This window comes from Sarcophilus harrisii, chromosome 1 (genome assembly GCF_902635505.1).
Source record: "Sarcophilus harrisii chromosome 1, mSarHar1.11, whole genome shotgun sequence".
Lineage (NCBI taxonomy): Eukaryota > Metazoa > Chordata > Mammalia > Dasyuromorphia > Dasyuridae > Sarcophilus > Sarcophilus harrisii.
This window is the reverse complement of record NC_045426.1, coordinates 56019883-56041113: the sequence shown is the minus strand read 5'-3', so window position 1 is coordinate 56041113 and position 21231 is coordinate 56019883. Positions and strand designations below refer to the sequence as shown.

At 36.4% G+C, this 21231-nt stretch overlaps 1 protein-coding gene across 4 annotated transcripts in view; it reads left to right on the top strand.

Moving 5' to 3' along the window:
• The first annotated feature begins 8023 nt into the window (after positions 1–8023).
• Positions 8024–21231, top strand: part of CFAP100 (cilia and flagella associated protein 100) — a 41162-nt gene continuing 27954 nt past the window's right edge. Inside the window, exons 1-5 of one of the 4 annotated variants that reach the window (XM_031955903.1) lie at positions 8024–8584; positions 11392–11535; positions 12133–12222; positions 12322–12404; positions 13477–13669. In XM_031955903.1, coding sequence (XP_031811763.1) covers positions 11490–11535; positions 12133–12222; positions 12322–12404; positions 13477–13669 — 412 coding nt within the window. In that variant the 5' untranslated portion in view covers positions 8024–8584; positions 11392–11489. Of the gene's footprint in view, positions 8615–11391; positions 11536–12132; positions 12223–12321; positions 12405–13476; positions 13670–21231 lie in introns of all 4 variants that reach the window. The other 3 variants (XM_031955884.1, XM_031955892.1, XM_031955912.1) reach the window with 3 other exon arrangements.

Here is a 21231-nt window from a genome sequence, read left to right as displayed (position 1 = left end):
TTCCCAATGTTTTATCCATGGATCTTCAGGTAGATTTTGAAAGCCAGTCCTTTCTTTTAATGAACCAGATAATGCCTTCCTGTCCCCAAAGCAATCATCCTAATAGTTATAATCCCTCCCATCTCCACTTCAACTACCAGAGTCAATAGGACAAATATTTATTATTGTGGACTCACAGAGGAGGAACAGGTCTCAGAGACCATCTAAGTCAAAGGCTAACCTTTGGTGTCAGAGACACCATTTGCTGTCTAGTGAAACCTATGGACCTCTTCTCCAAATAGTTTCTAAATGCATCAAGTAAAAATTTACAAAATTTACAAAATTAAAAAACAAAACAAACAAAACAAGTTCATGCACCCCAGGTTAAGTACACCCAAGATAATGCATGCTCCACTGTGCCCAGCCAACAAGAGTTTATTAAGCTCCTACTATGTGTGTAGGCACAGAGAAGGCAAAGACAAAAATTAAAAAGTTCATGCCCACAAGGAGTTAATTTTCTATTTGGGGAAACGTGTTCACATAAGTAAATACAAAACATTCAGGAGGCATGCAGAGTAATTAAGACTGGGAAAAGACTACTAGAAACTAAGGAAATCAAGATGGGCTTCCTGTAAGAGGTTATATTTGTGCTGAATTTTGAAGAAAGTTAGAGGTTCTATGGGGCAGAGGAGAGAAGGAACATAATCTGGATGAGGGGATAGCCTGGGAAAAACCAAAAGATAGAATGTCATATAAGATGACCATAGTTTAGATGAATCATAAAGCAAATGGAGTTTAACATGCTGTAAGTCCGCAAAGGTAGTTTTGAGATAAATTTAGAAGGACTTTAGAAGTCAAGCAATAGTTTTTATTTTATCCTAGAGATCAGAAAGGGCCATTGGAGCTTTCTGAACAGGGGATTGGATAGTCACACCCATGCTTTGGGAATCTCAGTTGTGTGGAGGAAAACTTGGAAAGGAGAGAGATTGTAGAAAGGAGGGCAAATTAGAGGTTATTGAAATAGTTCAGGCAAGAAGTGGTGAGAGCCTTAACTTTTGTGCAATCATTTTCCTAAAAATTTCGGAAAGGTGAGCTATAGACAGGTAGCTATTGATGTCTTTTCATTCACCTTTGGAAGAAATAGTGATACTAAATACTAATTATTCTAATCATTCAAATTAGTGATACTAATACTGTCTGCAATTTTTTCCCTTAATCATTCAAATATCTTAGAAATCAGTTCTTCAATAGTCTTAAAACTGGATGTCTTCCAGGATAGATTCCTTTTGTAAACACTTGACCCAGGCCAGTTGCTCTTTCCATCTTTGTCTTCATAAGATCATTAGGGTTGGGAACCAAGAGGGTAGAGTATGGGCCTTCCCAACATTCCAAACAACTTTAAAATAACACCTCAAATCAAATTTTGGAATAATAGAAGCAACAAAAGGTCAGAGAGAGAGAGAGAGAGAGAGAGAGAGAGAGAGAGAGAGATTTATCCAATCTAAAATAATTTAGGAGGTCCACCAAAGAGGTCTGTAAAACCAGGATGGCGAAAGGCTTGGAGCAGAGCAGGAACACCAGCAGTGAGCCTTGGAAGTAGTCATGACAGCAGCAGCAGCTTCAGAAGCTCTCAGCCCAAAGACTGTAAGAGAGTTGGACAAGTGGACAGAAAGGGATTATAGGGAACCCTTTGCTGACATTGAGTGATGGATAATTCTATTGTTCATAGACAGTTCTGGATTAGAGTTCCAGGGTGGAGAGGAGCTTCTGAGTGCTACAATTTCAGGGCCAAGGGGAGTGTTAGCACTTGTGGCTACAGGGGAGCCAGAGCCCTTTGTGTGTGAAGACCAAAGAACAAATCAAGAGAGCAATGACCATACTTTTCCTAAGCTAACACTGCCTTAGAAGCACTGAAAATTTCAGACCACCTCCCCACCCCCAGGTGAACAAAGCTGAACTTTAGCATAATGTTCAAAGTGAAGAAATAGGCTGGAAAAATAAGCAAACAACAAAAGAAGAACTTGCAGAAAGACCAGGACATAAGTTTAGAAGACAGCAATATAAAAACAACTACAAGCAAAGCCTCAAAAAAAAATGCAAGCTGGATACAAGCTCAGCAAGAATCCCTTGAAGAGTTAAAGAGATGAGTGGTAGAAGAAAAAAATGGAAAAACAAATGAAAGTTATGTAAGAAAATTATGAAAAGAGAACAACTTGATTAAAGAGGCACAAAAAATACAAATTAAAAATAATACCTTAAAAAACATAATTGACCTAATAGTAAAAGAGACACAAAAATTCACTGAACAATAAAACCTCCTTTAAAAACAGACTAGACCACATAGAAAAAGATATACAAAATTCTGAAGAAAATAACTTTCTAAAAAGCAGCTTTGGCCAAATTAAAGGAGAAAAAATGGTGCAAAAGTTCACCAAAGAAAAAATTCTTTAAAAATTAGAATTGATAAGAAAGAACTAGCAGGATGATTTCAGAGAGGCCTGGAGAGAGTTACATGAACTGATGCTGAGTGAAATGAGCAGAACCAGGAGATCATTATACACGGCAGCAACAAGACTATATACAATGATCAATTCTGATGGAAGTGGCTCTCTTCAACAATGAGATGATTCAGACCAGTTTCAGACCAGAGAGAAGGCAGTGATGAAGAGAGCCATCTGCACTGAGAAAGAGGCCTGTGGGAACAGAGCGTGGAACACAGCATAACATTCTCACTCTTTCTGTTGTTTGTTTGCATTTTGTTTTCTTTCTCAGTTTTTTCCTTCCTTCTTGATCTGATTTTTTTGTGTGCAGCAAAATAACTGCATAAATATGTATACATGTATTGGAATTAACATATATTTTAACATATGTAACATGTATTAGACTACCTGTTATCTAGGGGAGGGAGTGGGAGGAAGAAGGGGATAATTTGGAACAAAGCTTTGCAAGGGTCAATGTTAAAAAAATTACCCATGCATATGTTTTGTAAATAAAAAGCTTTAATAAAATTAAAAAATGAAAAAAACTGAAAATGTCCAATTTTTAAAAAATCAAAATCTGCCTCTCTGCAAAACAAAAAATAAAAATTAGAATTGGGTAACTATAAGCTAGAGAATTCAAGAAACAGAAACAATAAGCAGAGTCAAAAGAATGAAAAAAATAGAAAGAAATGTGAAACATCTCAATGGAACTACAAGTAATCTGGATAATAGATCAAGGGGAGAGAATTTAAAATTATTAGGCTACCTGAAAGTCATGATCAATAGAACTACCTAGACATCTTTTTTTTTTTTTTTTTTTTATTTAATAGCCTTTTATTTACAGGATATATACATGGGTAACTTTACAGCATTAACAATTGCCAAACCTCTTGTTCCAATTTTTCACCTCTTACCCCCCACCCCCTCCCCTAGATGGCAGGATGACCAGTAGATGTTAAATACATTAAAATATAAATTAGATACACAATAAGTATACATGACCAAAACGTTATTTTGCTGTAGAAAAAGAATCAGACTCTGAAATATTACAATTAGCTTGTGAAGGAAATCAAAAATGCAGGTGTGCATAAATATAGGGATTAGGAATTCAATGTAATGGTTTTTAGTCATCTCCCAGAGTTCTTTTTCTGGGCATAGACATCTTTTTTCAAGAAATTGTAAAGAAAAAATGTATTAATAATTTAGATCCAGATCCAAGGGCAGAATAGAAATTGAATGAATCCATCGGTAACCTCTTGAAAGAGATCTCCATATGAAAACTCCCAGAAATATTATACCCACATTCCAGAGCTCCCAAGTCAAGGAAAAATCTTGCAATCAACCAGAAAAAAACTATTCAAATATCATGGAGCCACAGTCAGGATTCACACAAGATTTAGCAGTTCCTTCATTAAAAGAATGAATATTCTTGGAATATGATATTTCAGAAAGGAGCTAAGATTACAACCAAGAATAATCTACTCAGAAAAACTGAGTATAATACTTTAGGGAGGAAATTGTTATTTCATGAAATAGATATGTACAAACATTCCTGATGAAAAGACCGGAACTATATAGAAAATTTGACATTCAAACAAGCACAAGACGAAAGAGAATCCTAAAAAAGAACACATGAAAGAGTAACCACAAGGGTCTCAAAAAAGTTAAATTTTTTTTACATTTTTACATGGGAAGATGCTATGTAATTTCTAAGAATTTTTATCACTGTTAGGGTTATTAGGAGTCCACATAGAAATAAAGCATGGATGTGAGCCAATTAATATTGAGATGATCTCCAAAAATATTTTAAGGATAGAAAGAGGGGTGCACCAGGAGAAGGGAAAGAAAAGAGAATGGGGAAAATTTTCATATAAAAGTTACCCAAGGAAGCGTTTTTATATAGGATCTTATAATGGCTTGGAAAAAGGAGTGGTAGCAGACAATGCTTGAACCTCATTCTCACTGGAATTGGTTTAAAGAGAGAAAGATATAAATACAAACTCAGTTGGGTATGGAAATCTATCTTACTTAGTATGGAAATAGGGAAAGAAGATATTACTATATGGGACAACGGGGAGTGATAAAAGGGAAGATAGATAAGGAAGGCAGTGGTCAGAAGCAAAACAGATTTTTGAGGAAGGACAGGAGAGAGAGGAAGGGGGAGAGAAGAGGAAGAGAGAGAGAGAGAGAGAGAGAGAGAGAGAGAGAGAGAGAGAGAGAAGATTAAACAAAATAAAATAGTAGGGAGGGAAATAAGCAATAATTGTAATTATGCATATGAATGGAGTGAGCTCACCTATGAAATAGAAGCAGATAGAATGGATTCAATTGAAACAGAAAGATATACACAAAGAGTTAAAATAAGCAACTACTGCAGAATCCATTATGTTTCAGCTGAATTAAAAAGCAGAAGTAGCAATTGTGATTTCAGGCAAAGCAAAACCAAAAATAGATCTAATTAAAAGAGACAATCAGGGAAATTACATTTTGCCAAAAGGTATCAGACAATAAAGTGATATCAAAAATTTTACAGCAAGTTTCTCTCATAAAAACTTTATTTCTCAAATATGAAGAAAACTAAGTCAAGTGTATTTTTTTTAAAAGAGCCATTTCCCAATTGATAAATTGGTTAACAATTTTCAACAAGCTGTTTTCAGAAGAAAAAAAATCAAAGTATCTATGGTCATATGAAAAAATGCTCTAAATCACTATTGATTAGAGAAAGACAAATTAGAATAATTCTTAGGTGCCCCACCTCATACTTACCAAAAAGCTAAAGGAAATGAAAGTAGGTACATAATAAACTATTGGTCCAATTTGGAACTGTGTCCAAAAGGATCAAAAACTATGTATATTCTTTGATCCATTAATACCTCTAAGAAGTCTGTACTCTAAAGACAGCAAAGGAAAAGTAAACTATATGTACAAAAAAATATGTCTTCTCATAGTGGCAAAGAATTGAAATTGAGGGGATGCCTATCAACTGGGGAATGGCTGAAAAAGTTTTGGTATATGATTGTGGCAGAATACTACTGTGCTGTAAGAAAAGAAGAGAGATGATTTCAGAAAACCATGGCAAGACAATATCTGAATTGATGCAAAGTGAAGTATGAAGAACTGGGAGATCATTGTGCATGCTAATAAAAATGTTGTAATGATAATGATCATGATAATTGTGAAAAACTTGATTACTCTAGTAATCAAGAGTGTACAATAATCCAAGACTATTCCAAAGGATACCTGATGAAAAATGCCATACACCTTTAGATAGAGAACTGAGGAACTCAGTGCAAACCGAAGTATAATTTTCCTGCTTTATTTTTTTCTTTGTTTTGTGATGTAACTAATATGGAAACATACTTTCAACGATTTCACATATATAATTGATACGTTGTAATAGAGGAGGAGTGGAAGGGAAGGAGAGAATTTTTAAAAAAGAATAAAACAAAGAAATATTTTTTTAAAAAAGGAGCACTAGAGTTCAAGGAAACCTTGGGGATCATTTGATGCAAAATCCTTGTTTTATGGTTGAGGAAGCTGAGGCAAAAAGAAGTGAGGTGATTTGCCCATTGATATGCATCAGAGCTGGGATTTGAATCCAAATCTTCTGACATCAATCACAATGCTCCTTCCACTGCATCAAGATTCTTTTCATGTTTCTGTAAACTATATGAGGAAGTAGACTGTGTAAATATAGTAATGGCTAGGCTTGTGTATGGAATAAATAAATATCATGATCATGGATATGGCCCACTCATCTCCAAAAGAGATTGACCTCTACCCTTTGTGGGGAGCAAGAGGAAGATCATGGCTAAGGGACTTCATCCTGATCTATTTTCCTTCATCCTGATCTATAGCCTGTCATGGGATCCAGATGGCTCTGGAGGAGAAAGTGAGGTAGGTGACTTTGCACAGCCCTCCCTCCCTGAAATCCAGCTCATTTGCATGTCACAGCACCATCTCTCTGATTGTCACCGTCCTCTTCGAGAACAAAGGACAAAAAACAACAGTTTTCTGATTTACACACAGGTAAAAATGGCTGCCTCTGTGTGATCCTCCAAAGTTTCCTCCTGGGTTTGAACACCAGGGAGTTCCCACTTTAGACCTGGGACCTACTTTCCTTTCATCTGGTTTTTCCTCTAGATAATTAATTCTATTTAAGCTGATACCAGTATGTGCCCTAATCCCAGGGGAATCTTCAAGAGGATTCTCTTGTAGAAACAAAGGCTTAATTATACATATAAAAGAGCAGTCTTTTAGCGAGATTTTAAGTTTTAATAACCTCAGAAGGGTCAATGCTACAAATTTAGCAAAAACGACAGTGAAAAGATTATCTAAAACTTTAAATATTCATAGATTTCTCATTAAAATTCAGCATGGCCATTGCCTTGTGCTAGGCATTGCATTAGGTGATTTCTGATTACTGAGTTCAGTAATCAGAGCTCAGAAAAAAACTTACATCAACTGCTGCTCAGTGACTCAAAGAATTACATTTGTAATCCTAGCCTTAAGGTCATTTTAAAAATGATGAATACATGACCATTTTGATGTGAGCCCACAGGAAAAAGTCTAATGGAGATAGGTCAGATGATCAAGGTGGACCATCTTTTCTTCCAATCCACCCATCTGAGAAAATGTTATGTAAATAGCAATTCTTTCTGTTCTGGCTATTATACATACTATGTATAATGACAGAGGTCCCTTCTGTCAAAATTAAAATGAAAAATACATTATTAAAAATTGACAAAAATATAGAAATTGATATAAATGGAACTTTTGAATGATGCTTTTTGTAGGTTCTGAAGTTAAATGTTTAAAATGGCATTAACATTTTGGGACATCTTGTATAAGGAATGAAATTCTAAGGGTGGAATTTTGAACATAATAACAGGAAGTAGGCGAGATATCTGAGGTGAGGTGCTATCTATTGTGAAGACCAAATGAAATGATGAATATGACAGATATGAAGCGAAGTATCACATAAACCATAAAAAACATCTTTAGAGTTCTTCTCCCCGGAAAGTTGTCCACGAGATAATTAATTTTTCAAGACAAAAAAAGCAGCAAGACTGTGGGAAAAGGAGGAGAATAAGCATTTATTAAGTGTCTATTATAGGCTGAGTTCTGTGCTAAATATTTGACAAATACCTCATTTGATACGAGGTACATCCAACTCTGGGAGATAGGTGCTATTTTTATCCTTATATACAGTTGAGGAAACTGAGGCAGGCAGAGGTTAAGTGACTGTCCAGGAACATACACACCTCGTGTATGAGGCTGGATTTGACTGAGAGAAAGAGAAGGAAAAAGAGGAGAAATAAAATTTACATAATGTCTAATATGTGCCCGACACTGTGCTAAGCAATTCACAATTATTACCTTATTTGATCCCCACGATGCTGAGAGGTAGGTGCTATTATTGTCCCCATACAGGGACCGCCAGGTGGTGCAGTAGATGAGAACACCAGCCTTCAAGTGAGGAGGACCTGAGTTCAAGTTTGACCTCAGACACTTCCTAGCTTGTGTGACTCTAGGTAAATCACTTAACCCCAATTGCCTCAGCAGAAAAATAAAAAATATGTATTTGTATTCATTGTCCCCATTTTCCAAGCAAACAGACGTTAAGGAGGAAGCCGAAATTTGACTTCGGGTCTTCCTGCCTCCAGCTTGAGAAGGTTGTGATCTGTACAGTTGGAGAGACACCTAAAGGGATGAAATTTGGGATCCTCCGGGATCGCTGTAAACTGCCTCGAGACCCAAAGGGCCTGGATTCTCACGCTGGTCCTGAACAAGGAAAACGAACCTTTATCCACTTTCTTCTCGGCTTCCCTGGCCCCAGGGGCAACCCGGACGCTGCTTAAGAAAGAACCAGGAAAATCGAGGCGGCCTCTAACCCGAGCCCAAGAGTTTCCCAGAGCTTTGTGACCGCCTGTCTCCGGGGAGAGACGCCTGAATGGTCGCCCTAGCAACGCAAACAGAGTCAAAGAATACTGCCTCCGATTAAGTTCAACTCGTTTTAAAGGGTTCAGAGCGCGCGCTCTCTTTGCCTTTCTTGTAGCAGCTGTTTGTGCAACCCCCAAAGGGCTGAAGCTGTGTTTTTGAGGAGTCACTGTATCCCGGAGCTGGTGGGTGAGTCGGGCATGGGAAACAGCCAGGTATCCTCTATTTCCTTCAGCACTAATAATTTGGGATAATAATAATCATCCCAAAGCCAAGAGAGAAACAGTGCTATATTTGGAAAGAGCGCTGGGCGGAATTTTGAGATTAAAAAAGGGAACGGGACTTCTAGATCGGTTTTGGCTCAGTCTAGGGCTGTGTGACTTCTGATAGACGATGTGTGTCTTTCTTAAATATTGCCTTCCTAGGGCAGCTGGATGGTGCAGTGGATAGGGCACTAGCCCTGAAGTCAGGTGGACCTGAATTCAAATGTGGACTCAGACACTTCATATTTCCTAGCTGTGTGATCCTGAGCAAGTGGCTTAACCCCAATTGTCTCAGGAAACAACAACAAATACTGGCTTCTTACTCTATTACACTTTCCATCTCCAAAACCACCTAGGTTTTCTGTTGAAAAGACAACTAAAGGTCCTTTTCACTTCCAGAAATATAGATATTCCCTATAGGTATTTCTGGAAGAAGAACGAAAATGATTTCACACTCAAAAGCTGGGGGGCTTAGATGCAATGCAAGCCTTTGGGGACTGAGGTCTCGGTTTGGATTTTGCAGGAGAGGCCCAAAGAGGGCACGGAGACTGGATAATTAAACTACACACTTTCCAACCGCAGGACGATGGCAAATTTTGAGAAATAAATATTATTAAATATTATAATCATTATTATAACATTTGTTAAATACTTATTAATTAAATGTCAGGCACTGTATACCTACTTCATAGAATTGTTTTAAGGATCAAATGAGATAATCTATCAAGGACTTTGCAAACTTTAAAATGCTCCATGAATGTCAGGAATTATTATTATGGGTTCACAGAAGTTAGATGTAGAAAGGACTCATTAGAAGTTATCTCCTCTATCCTCCCATTTTACAAATGGAGAAACAGAGGTGACAGTTTCACCCTTTTCTTTCCTGGGCAACTCACAGGACTGTAGCCCTTCTCCATCTCCCATGGTACTGCTCCCCAATCTTTTGGCACATAGCAGAGAGTGTCCTGTATGATCCCTACAGATTTCAAGTATCTCCAAGCCAGATTCTCATTCAATTCAGCCTATCTTGACCTATTCTGACTTAAAGAAAAAGTTGGGAAGGACTTCAGATAATAACAACCTAGTCCAAGCTTTTTATTTTACAGATGAAGAAACTGAGACCAGGTAAAGTTAAGTAAATGGCCAGAGACAGAATAGATTGTGGCAGAGACTGGAACCTTATTCTTTGTCTCCAGCTCAAGCACAATTACCATGGAAGTATTCTACTTCTTCCTTCTACTAAGTGCTAGTTATGCTCCAAATGGAAGCATGGGGTCTTCCAAAGGATCATAGATTTAGAGCTGAAAGAGACCTTGAGGAGCCACAGAATCCAACTCTGACATTTGACAGAGAAAAGGGGTGAGAGATTAAGTGACTTGACTAGGATCATCCAGCTTAGTAAGTACCTGAAGCAGGATTTAAACACATTTCTTCCTGACTCCAAGTTTAGAAATCCATGTTCTATATCACAGTCGCCTATATTCCACTACTGCTCCCAATTCAGTTATAAAAATAGTGTGATAAGGATTGACTTTGGTCATAAAAGGAACACTAAACTGGAGAAGGGTTCCAGCCAGTCACACCCCTTGAGACTTTTCAATTTCCCTTCCTGCAAGGAAGACTAGATTAGATCATCTTTTAGTGTCTTCTAGATCTGCCAACCATGAGGTTTTCCTTGATCTCCTAACTGGAAATGATCCTTTTAGCTTCTAATCTTGAAAAGTATTATGCTATCATGTACTTACATTCTATTTTGTATCATGATTCTTAACATCCATGTCTCGTTTCCCCAATAGACTGTAAATTCCCTGATGGTAAGGACCACATCATTTCCCCCTTGTAAATCTGAAAGTGATCGTAGAAATGTGATTTGTTTTAATTATTCCAGTTCTTCTGTGAAGTACTCAAAAGATCTTAAGCATATCTCTTGTGTTTTATGGACCTCTGTTTCCCCACTTGTAAAATGGGAGGATAGAGGAGATACTTCTAATGAGTCCTTTCACATCTAATTCTATGAACCGATAATAATAATTCCTGACATTCATGGAGCATTTTAAAGTTTGCAAAGTCCTTGATAGATTATCTCATTTGATCCTTAAAACAATTCTATGAAGTAGGTATACAGTGCCTGACATTTAATTAATAAGTATTTAACAAATGTTATAATAATGATTATAATATTTAATAATAATATAATGGATGGTTATTAATTATAAATAAACTTATTTAATATCAATAGATATTCTATGAGTTATAACTTAATAATAATGAGTATGATAGTGTAATATAATTAATAATTAAATAAATTATGAGTAAATACAATTATTTCATATAAGTATTTAGTAAATGCTGATTGATGAAAGAATGCATTCTTTCCTTATAAGCATCATGCCATCTAACATGGCTACACTTCTAAGCTCTCTTAATGTTTTGCCAAATTTTGATGCGATGTGAGGATTTTAAACTAGAAACTATCTTAGACACCACTTGGTCCAACTCTGTGATTTTATAGAGGAGAATGTAGCATCCTCCTCTATAGGAACAGGAACAGGAAGATAGGAAGTGACTTTCTTGAGGTCACAAAGAAAATAAATGGCTCATCTGGGATGTGAGCCCAGAGCTTCTGAGTCCTAGTTCAATGCTTTTCTATTTCATCATGACACTTGGAGGTAAGGAATATATTCACTTCCACCAAGGGCTTCTTTCTGGGTTATCTTTTCTTTCTCCAGGTTCTTCGGCAGCTGGAATCTATATTGGATAATACAGAAGAACCTATACATCTTTAGGTGATCTCTTGAGGAGAAGCATTGTTAGCAATTACTTCAAAATGTCCGGGTTACAATCTACATCCCAGAAGACACTGGATAAAGTTGGTAGGACTTCAAGCACTTCTTTAAACATTCAATTTCCTACCAATACCTTTAATAATATTTTTTACTTAGAATTTATAGTAGCATCATATGGTGGGCTGATCATTCTAGAGATGGATGTGAGACGGGCTGGCAAAGAAATTGTTCTAAAAGCTAGAAACATAGTGCTCCAGACCGTGATCAAAAAGTTAACTAGATAAGAAAAGAAAAGATACTCAAGGACCATAGAAGTCAGTCTTTGAACTTCAGTTTTCCCATAGATAAAGGAAACTTAATAATTCTCATTCTACTTGAGTCTATGGGATTGCTATGAGGAAAGGGACTGGCCAGTTACCTCAGAGACCAGTTGCTAAAGATTGAGGAAAAGAATGGGTTTAAATAAATTTAAAACACTTCAGAAATAGTGATGCTATGTATAAACAATATCAAATTGCTTATTGTCTCAGGGAACAGGCAGGAAAAAGGAAGGAAAGAATTTGGAACTCAAAACTTTTTTTAAATATTAATAAATTGCTTTAATATGTATTTGAGGAAAACTAAAAGACTACATAAAAATAGTGATGCTAGATGCATCATGATGTTACATCTTTGTCTCTGCAGAAAAACCCCAAAATGAACTTCTCGACACCAATTCGTTCCTCATGGCTATCGAATTTCCAGTTAAGTCCGTAGTCCGAAAGGATAGCTCAGGTAATAATACTTGCTTAATGGTGGTCTTTGAGGTAAGAGCTCTAAAATTTGCAGGCAGCACAGGATTGTTCTTCCTCCTGCTTTTCTTTTTTAACACAGATGAGGGGGGAAATCCTTTCCACCTTTCCTCAGACACCGACTTCTTCTTGCTTCGAGAAAAAGAGAGGCAAAAGCATCAGTTGGTAAGTGATGGGCCTGAGCTGAGGAGATTACCTGTCTTTACACAAGACAAACAAAAACACCTTGTGATTAATCTTACCTCACTCTAAACCCTCCTGTTTCCACATTCCACCAGAATATATGGATCAAGCCTCTGTTGTCCTACTTCCCTTTGTTTCCCCACTGTGTGATGATTGTAATCATGGATAGCTTTAATTATCTTGTACATATATTGCTGAATACCTGTATAACTGAAATAGCCTCCTAGCTCAATTCCCTGGCTCCAGTTAATTCTATTCCATCTTTGACATACTACCAGAGTAATCTTCCCACAGCATAGCTTTTATATGCCATCCCCCTTCTTAAGAACTTTGGATGGTAACCCAGTGCCTATGAAACCAAATCAAAAATCCCATGCTGGGTCCTCCATAACCTGCTTCTATCCAATCTATTCAATTTTCTCTCCTGTAATCCCACTCAACAAAGTATGTCTCCTGGGAGTGACTTTCCATCCCCTAAATATACCATGCTCATCCCTGTCTCCCTACATTTGCATATGCTTTGATCCATTTTTAAGATGACCTCCCCTCCCTTTGGCAAATCCCAATCCATTCTTCCAGGCCCAACTCCAAGGTCACTTGCTACAAGAAACCCACCCATATTGCCCCAATGTGGTTGTAGCCAACCCTTTCTGCCTGAACTCAAGAATTTCATTTCTCCATAGCTAAAAGTCAGGAGGGTGAAAGTCTAGTCTAGCAGCAGATACTAGAATTCCAGCCAACCTGAATTTTTTTAAAAAATAAATATGTGTTCCCAAAGTCTTGGTATAGCTTACTTACAACATTAAATATGGGATTTATTGCTTTCCCATGAGTTCCCCAATGAACTCTACATTCTCCAATGCCAACGCCCAGTAGTCACAAACTCACCAACAATTAAGAATACCCAGATCTGACCAGATGGTCTAGGTTGAGGGCGGGTACCCTGTAGCCTATGGCATTGCCATGTTGAGTTAAATTTTGGATAACTGGAGGTGAGGGGGGAAGGGTAAGAGGGCAAATTGAGTTTCTAATCTAACCAACCTATTTACCCCAGGAAAGGGAGGCAAAGAAAACCTTGAAAGTCTTTGAGAAGATGACCTATTCCTCGAAGATATCTGCCAAGGGCACTAACCTCCGGAGACAGCTACAAAAGGAAGATAACTTGGACGAACAAGCTCTGCAGGCTGAGGCCCAGCATTTCCGAGAACTTCGAGACAGTGCCACTTGGAAAATTGCTGTCACCAAAGGTAGAGTGACCACTAAACCCAGGCACCCCAAGCCAGCACTCAGGGCTTGGGGGGAGTAGGGGTCTATAAAACACCTCATTTTTCTAATCTTCCAAATGAAGGCAACTTTTAGCATTCTTCAGAAAGTACAGAATTTAAACAGCAGAAAATCTGACTTCTGCCATATCATTTCTCTGAGCCTCCGTTTCGTCATTTATAAAATGGGACAACAATATGTGCCCTTATTTATCCATTCCCAGTCAGTTTATGGGACTTAGATTCACAAAAGAATCAGGCAGACAAGTGATATGTAAAGCAACAAACCTTAATTATGACACATTTTAGACCACATAAAGAAGCCTAAAAAACCAAAATGAAATGCCCGGGAATGGAGAAAATAATAGAAGGCTGTGGCAAGATGTGGCTGAATACAGTCAAGGGCGTATTAGTGAGGGTTTAACAATCTGTGCTCAGAAAGGAAAAAAAATTACCAATCTGTAAGCAGGATATACTTTTAAGTTAATCTCTGCATCATCAGTCCTTTCTTAAGTTGATATAATCAAAAAGCGATAAAGACGTTTTATGGTATTTGCCCATTTCCAAGATATACAAACATTAAAATTTAACCATCAGCTATGAGCCAGTTCAAGCTGCTCCAGCATACCACTAAATGCAGTGATCTTTGGGACACAATGGTAGAAAAAGGAGAGGTCAATGGTGGTCTCGTCAGAACAGAGTGCCCTTGGACTTGGAACATCCAAGCTCTCCATCAACCCTGGTAGTCAAAGGGGAGGAGCATTATAGACTTGAAAGAGACAGGAGCAGGTCCAGATACAGGCACATTCAATTAGTTTCCCATTTCTAATGTCACAGGCAGGGAGAACTTTTGGCTAGGGGACAACCTAGCTGAATCAAATAGCAAAGGAATCATGTGGATTAGAAATTTCTGGGAAAGGACAAAATAAAAGGATCTCAGGTCTGAGAAGGGGGCATGAACAGAGCAGAGACAAGTGATAAATTTGCAGGCTACAAAATAAACTCGTGAAAATCAGCATTTATCTGTAATAACAAGGAGAAGAGGAAAGGCATATAAACATGTGTTAAGTACCACCTATAGGGCCAGGCACTGTGCTAAGCGATTTATAAATTCTCATTGATCTTCAGAACAGTTCTGTTAGGGTAGTGCTATTACCACAACAGCAAATTTAAGAGAAAATAATAAAACAGAGAAATTCCATTCAAAATAACTAGGAAATTCATAAAATGCTTAAGGCTGAATCTGTAAAAACATAAGATATTAAATATATTCACTTTTTAAAAGATCCTTAAAGAAAAAAAAAAAACAGCCAGAATAGTCGGAAGAATATTCAATGCTCATGATTAGGTTGTGCCAAATTAATAAAAACAGCAATGTTACCAAAGTAATTTGCAATTTAATGATGTGCCAATAAAATTCTCACAAAGATTTATGAGGCACATATAAGCTATACTGGATTCTCAGGGAAAGGTGGAAGAAAGAAAGGACAGAAGGATAGAAAATATATTTTTAAATGTTTTAACATGTAATTGGGAGAAAAATAAAATATTATATTAAAAAAGATATGCAGAGGTGTCAAACATGTGGCCCTCAGCTATGCAGCCTACAACATTCCTGAGTTTGGACCAGATTAAAATGTAATTGAAAATATCTAACAAATTCAACTAAAAATAACAAAAAAATGCAGATAGCGTTTTAAAACTAAGTCAATATATGGCTTGCAGGAATTCTTATATATATATTAGTAGACCTATTTCTACTTGAATTTGACACCAGTGTTTTATTGAACACTATAAAATAATAATAAAATTCATTTGCAGAAGCAACAGATCTAAAATGTCATTGAAAATAATGAAAAGGAGAGGTGAAAGAATAATAGCATTTCCAAATCTCAAACTATTATCATAAAGCAGCAGTCATCAAAACCATTTAGCATTGATTTTTTTAATTGAGTAAATCAAAAAAAACTAGAGAAAATCCAAAGCAATGGAATGCAATAATCTAATGTTGGATAAACATAAAACACTTGAGAGGAAATTTTCCTATGGGATAAAAAAATTGCTGGGAAAACTGGAGAGTAATCTGGTCAAACTCCAATTTTTACCTTATGTCATATTCTACATAAATTCTAAATAGCTACATGACCTTAAAATGAAAGATCATATCATTAAAAATTATAAGACAAAATATATTATACATACTTTAATTATGGATAGAAATTGTATTATATACAAGACAAGAGATAGCCAATTATAAAAGATAATATAATGGATTACATGAAAAACTACCTCACAGGCAAAATCAATTAGCCTAGGAAACAAGAAGCCATCTTTGCATTAATTTTCTCAGATAAAAATTTGGTTGGTTTCCTAGACAGACAGATAGATATTCATTGACATATATACAAATGCTACACATATAAATATATATAAATGTATATATAAACATACATTCACATATATGTGTGTATGTGCATGTGTATATAAAATACCCCAAAACATTCCTCTAATAAGAAATCAAGGGAAATGAACAAACAGCTCTCAAAAGAACAGCAATCTATTAGCCATATGAAAGAATGCTCCAAATCATTAATAAGAAAAATGCAGATCAAAACAATTCGAGCCTTCATCTCATAGTAAATTGGCAAAGATGACAAAAATTGAGAATAGTCACTATTAGAATGATTCTGTGAAGATAGACACATTAGTGCATTATTGGAGGAGTTTTAAATTAATCTAGTCATTGTGGAAAAAACATCTGCAGGATGTTCCAAAAGTCAGTAAACTATTCACTTTGATACAGAAATGCAACTATTAGGTCTATAATCCAAAGAGATCAAAGGAAGTATAAAAGACCTACATGTTAAAAAATATTTATAACAGCTCTTTTTGGTGGTAATTAAGGAGGTACCAGTCAATTGGCGAGTGACTGGAGATTATGGTATATGAATGTAATGCAATATGATTGAGCCATAAGAAATGACAATATGGACAGCTACAGAAGAAACTAGAAAGACATATATATATATATATATATATATATATATATATATATATAAAGTCAAGTGAGAACTAGAAACACAATTTATGCAATTATAACAGTATTATAAAGAAAAACAACTTTGAAAGACTAAAGAACTTTGATCAACATTACAAATCAAAATTCTAGAGGACTGAAAATGAAGCATGATACTCACCTCTTGAAGAGAAGAGTGATTTTTGTCAAAGGATGAAGAATGGAACATGCATTTTTGGACATAGCCAAGGAGAGATTTTCTTCTCTTGACTATGCGGATTTATCATGAAGATTTTCTCTGTCTTCTTTTTTTTTTTTTTTTGTTCAAATGGAGGGAGTAGTGGAATTGAAAGAAAATAAAGACTTGCTAATTGCAAAAATTAATAAAATTAAAAAGAAAAGTAATGCATCAACTATTTCTGACTTTTTCTATATATGGAAGTGTTAACATTTATTTTTTAAACAAATTAAACAGATGTGGATAAGACATAGAAGTAGATATAGATGTAAAGAGAGAGAGGGGTGGAGTTGGAGATGGAAATAATCTCATTTGATATTTATTATCCCTGTGCAAAAAATGCTGAAAGTTGGTAAATGACTTATCCAGGACTACACAGTAAGTGTCTGAGGCAGGCTTTGAGTGTGGGTTTCCCTGGCTCTAAGTCTGGCACTTTAATAAGTCAAGCTACCTCTCCTAAACTTATTGTTCTTGATATGTGCTTTCTAGTGTGAGGCAATTAACATTTGCCAGAAGTTCCTTTATTAAGGTTATAGACACACTCCTATAGTCCCTCTGGATAATTGGGATTCTTAGATATGACTGGATACATTAAGTAATATGTGTTTTAAATAATCCATATCCCAGACACACTATTGAGTGGTAGAGTTTGTTTGCTTTGCCATTATTAAGTTCCATTTCTGTGTTGAATTGTGTGTTTAGTTTACATTCTGACTTCATCAAAGCAGACGTTATAAATATAACATTAAGAAGAAACAGTTCAAACAATCCCCAGAGGGCTACTTTCTAAATAAATCATGATAGAATGTAAAGTCTCTGAGGACAAGGACCAGTTAGTGGTTTAACCCCTAGCCTTAACCTATAGATGCTTAATAAATGCTAGTCTATTTTTTAAATGATTTAAGAATGGAGTTCACAGGAAATCTCAGTTAAGCAAAGTATTCTATTCAAAAGATATTAAGACCTACAAATATCCAGGGAACCACACTAGAGTTTCTATTGTCAAATACCCCATGCCTTTAATAAGCCCCAACTCTTAGGTCCTCCAGTCTCATTTCCTGGAGAGTGCTAAAATGTTGTACAAGATACAAGTAACACTCTTTGGAGAGCAGAAAGCAAACTTGAATCCTTGAGGAAGGAAAAGTATTCCCCAAGTGGGAATATTAAGGATTGCAGCTTTAGAGAGGTAGTGACAGACAGATCATCAATGGAATTCCTCAAGTGGGCACCATATATCAGCTAGCCTTCCCCTAGACTTCTCTCTCCCTACGAGAGAAGGGTGGGAGATGGAGCCAACATGTCAGAGTGGAATAAGCATTTTTGCTGAGCTATCCCCACATGTCCCAATACCACAATTTGAAAAGTGTGTCAAGGTGAATTTTGAGCTGAGAAAACCAACAAAAAATCACAGTCCTCCTGGGATGGGAGCTGGCCAGGAGCATGATATGGTGGTAGTGGTCAAAGTGACATCAGCTATGGTCTGTTGGGTGGCAGCAGGGGAGCAACAAAAGCCAGAAACAGGAGACAGAATACTTCATCAGAAAGAGACCTCAGATGGCCCCTACACTAGGAATATAGGTGCAGAATCAGGTAATACTGGGCAGCTCTATTGACATGAACGATGTCTAAGTCACAGTTCCGGAGTGGAGAAGAGTAGTCACAGTCACAAGAGAACAGGGGCCATACTTAAGTAGAGAGCAGAGCACAAAACAGAAGGGTCTCTCAAACATCTCTCCAGTTAACATCACTTTGGAAGCACCAAAAAACTTGTAGATAATCACTGAATTATAATAGCAGAAGCACATAAGAAAGTTCAGGTTAGACATCCCCCCATCTACCAGAGAGCAAATATAAAGTCTAAAGTCAAGAAATATGCTGGGAAAATGAGTGTACAAGAGCAACAACAAAAGAACCCAACCATAAAAAGATAATATAGTGACAGAAAAGCTCAAGACACAAACTCAAAAGAAGATAATAACTTGAAAATATTTACAAAGAAAGCTTCATAACAAAATACAGACTGGACATAAGCCTAGCAAGAATTTCTAGAAGATCTTTTCTTTAATTAAAAAAAAAAGTATTTTGGAAAATAAGAAAAATTTGAAAAAGAAATGAGAATAATGCAAGATCATAAAAAGGAAATTAACTGGTAAAAGAGATAGAAAAAATACTGAATATAACTCCTTAAAAACTCCTTGAAGTGACTGAATAGAAATCAGTGACCAGAGACATCAAGAAACAATAAAAAACACTCAAAAGACTGAAAAATAGATAATATGAAATATCTCATTGGAAGATTAAAGTGGGAATTTCTTGGCCAATATCAAGTATCTGGTCAATGTCAAAGTCTGGATAGAAGAAAAGGGACTTATCCTGGTCCCCTTCTGGAGAGATTCCTTTTCTGGAGACAAGAGAAACCAAGAGGAGACCCAGGAACTGGATGATCAGCAAGGGACTAAGCTACAGTGTAAAATATCCAACCTGGACTTTGCTCAAGTGCTAGCATGAGTCATGTGGACTCTGCTGGCCAATGAGAAGAGGGATGGGGGTTTGCTTTCAGTCCCAAGTATAAAATTCTCTTTCAGAAAACTCCCAAACTCTATGGTAATGCTCTAAGTCCAGTATATCACTTGGGTCCCTATTGGAACCTGGAATTCAATAGAGAAAGGAGGGTGGGAATATCTCTCTAATGACATGAATGTGATTCCCTTCTGGGGAAATCTCAATGACATAATGGTACTATGAGTCTGAAGAACTGTATTTATACCCAAGGAACAAAGTGAAATGGGCACTGTCTAGACTTCATTGCATTTTTGTGAATTTTGGGGTCTTTTCCCCATTATTTCTATGTTTGAAATAAAGGCTCTTCTGTATTTTCTATGTATGTAGCTAACTTGAGTGATTGTACATGAATTGAGAGGGGTCTTTTAACCGATACTATGATATAATTATAACTAGATACATTATTTTTTGAATACATTTTATTAATTTTTGGGGGTTTTTTTGTTTAATTTTCCCCACTTTCTACCCGATCCCACTCCAGCTATTCCATATAACAAATATTTTAAAAGAAAAATAAAAAAAAGCAGAAAAACTGTTCAATACATTAAAAAACATAAAACTATATATAAAGATTCCCATCTGTTAAATTTCCACTTTGAAGGCAAATTTCCTTTTTATATCTTTTCTTAGGGCCTGTGCTTGACACCTGCCATACTGTTATGTTACCTTAAGACATCCTAACTTTGGGCATCAGTCAAAGAATGGTTTATGAGAAGTTCCAGGACTGACTCTGGTTCCTGGAAACTTGGACTGCAAAATTCAAGGACACAGCACTTGTATACATTTTACAGATAAGAAAAAAACAAATTTAGCATCTTTGAAAGAACAATCCAATTCAGAGGCATCCACAATATCCAATAAACACTAAAATATTAATAGAACATAAAATATCAAAGAACTTGAAACCAAATAGAGATGTCCATTGATTGGGGAATGGCTAAAGTTGTAGTAGACGAATGTAACAATGAAAACACTTCACTGTAGGGAAAGGGCCCTGTATGTGCCAAAATGTTTGTGGCAGCCCTCTTTGTAGTGGCCAGAAACCGGAAACTGAATGGATGCCCATCAACTGGAGAATGGCTGAATAAATTGTGGTATATGAATATTATGGAATATTATTGTTCAGTAAGAAATGACCAGCAGGATGATTTCAGAGAGGCCTGGAGAGACTTACAGGAACTGATGCTGAGTGAAATGAGCAGGACCAGGAGATTATTATACACTTCAACAACGATACTGTATGAGGATGTATTCTGATGGAAGTCGATTTCTTCAACAAAGAGAAGATCTAACTCAGTTCCAATTGATCAATTGATGGGCAGAATCAGCTATACCCAGAGAAGGAACAGTGGGAAACGAATGTGAACTACTTGCATTTTTGTTTTTCTTCCCAGGTTATTTTTACTTTCTGAATCCAATTTTTCTTGTGCAACAAGAGAACTTCAGTTCTGCACACATATATTGTATCTAGGATATACTATAACATATTTAACATGTATGAGACTGCCTGACATCTAAGGGAGGGGGTGGAGGGAGGGAAAGGAAAAGTTAGAACAGAAGTGAGTGCAAGGGACAATGTTGAAAAATGACCCATGCGTATGTTCTGTCAATAAAAAGCTATAATTAAAAAAAGAAAATACTTCATTGTAAAAAATGAAGATGAAAAACATGAGAAGATTTACATGGACTAGGATCTAGAGACATAATCTATGCAATGAAGAACCACAAAAC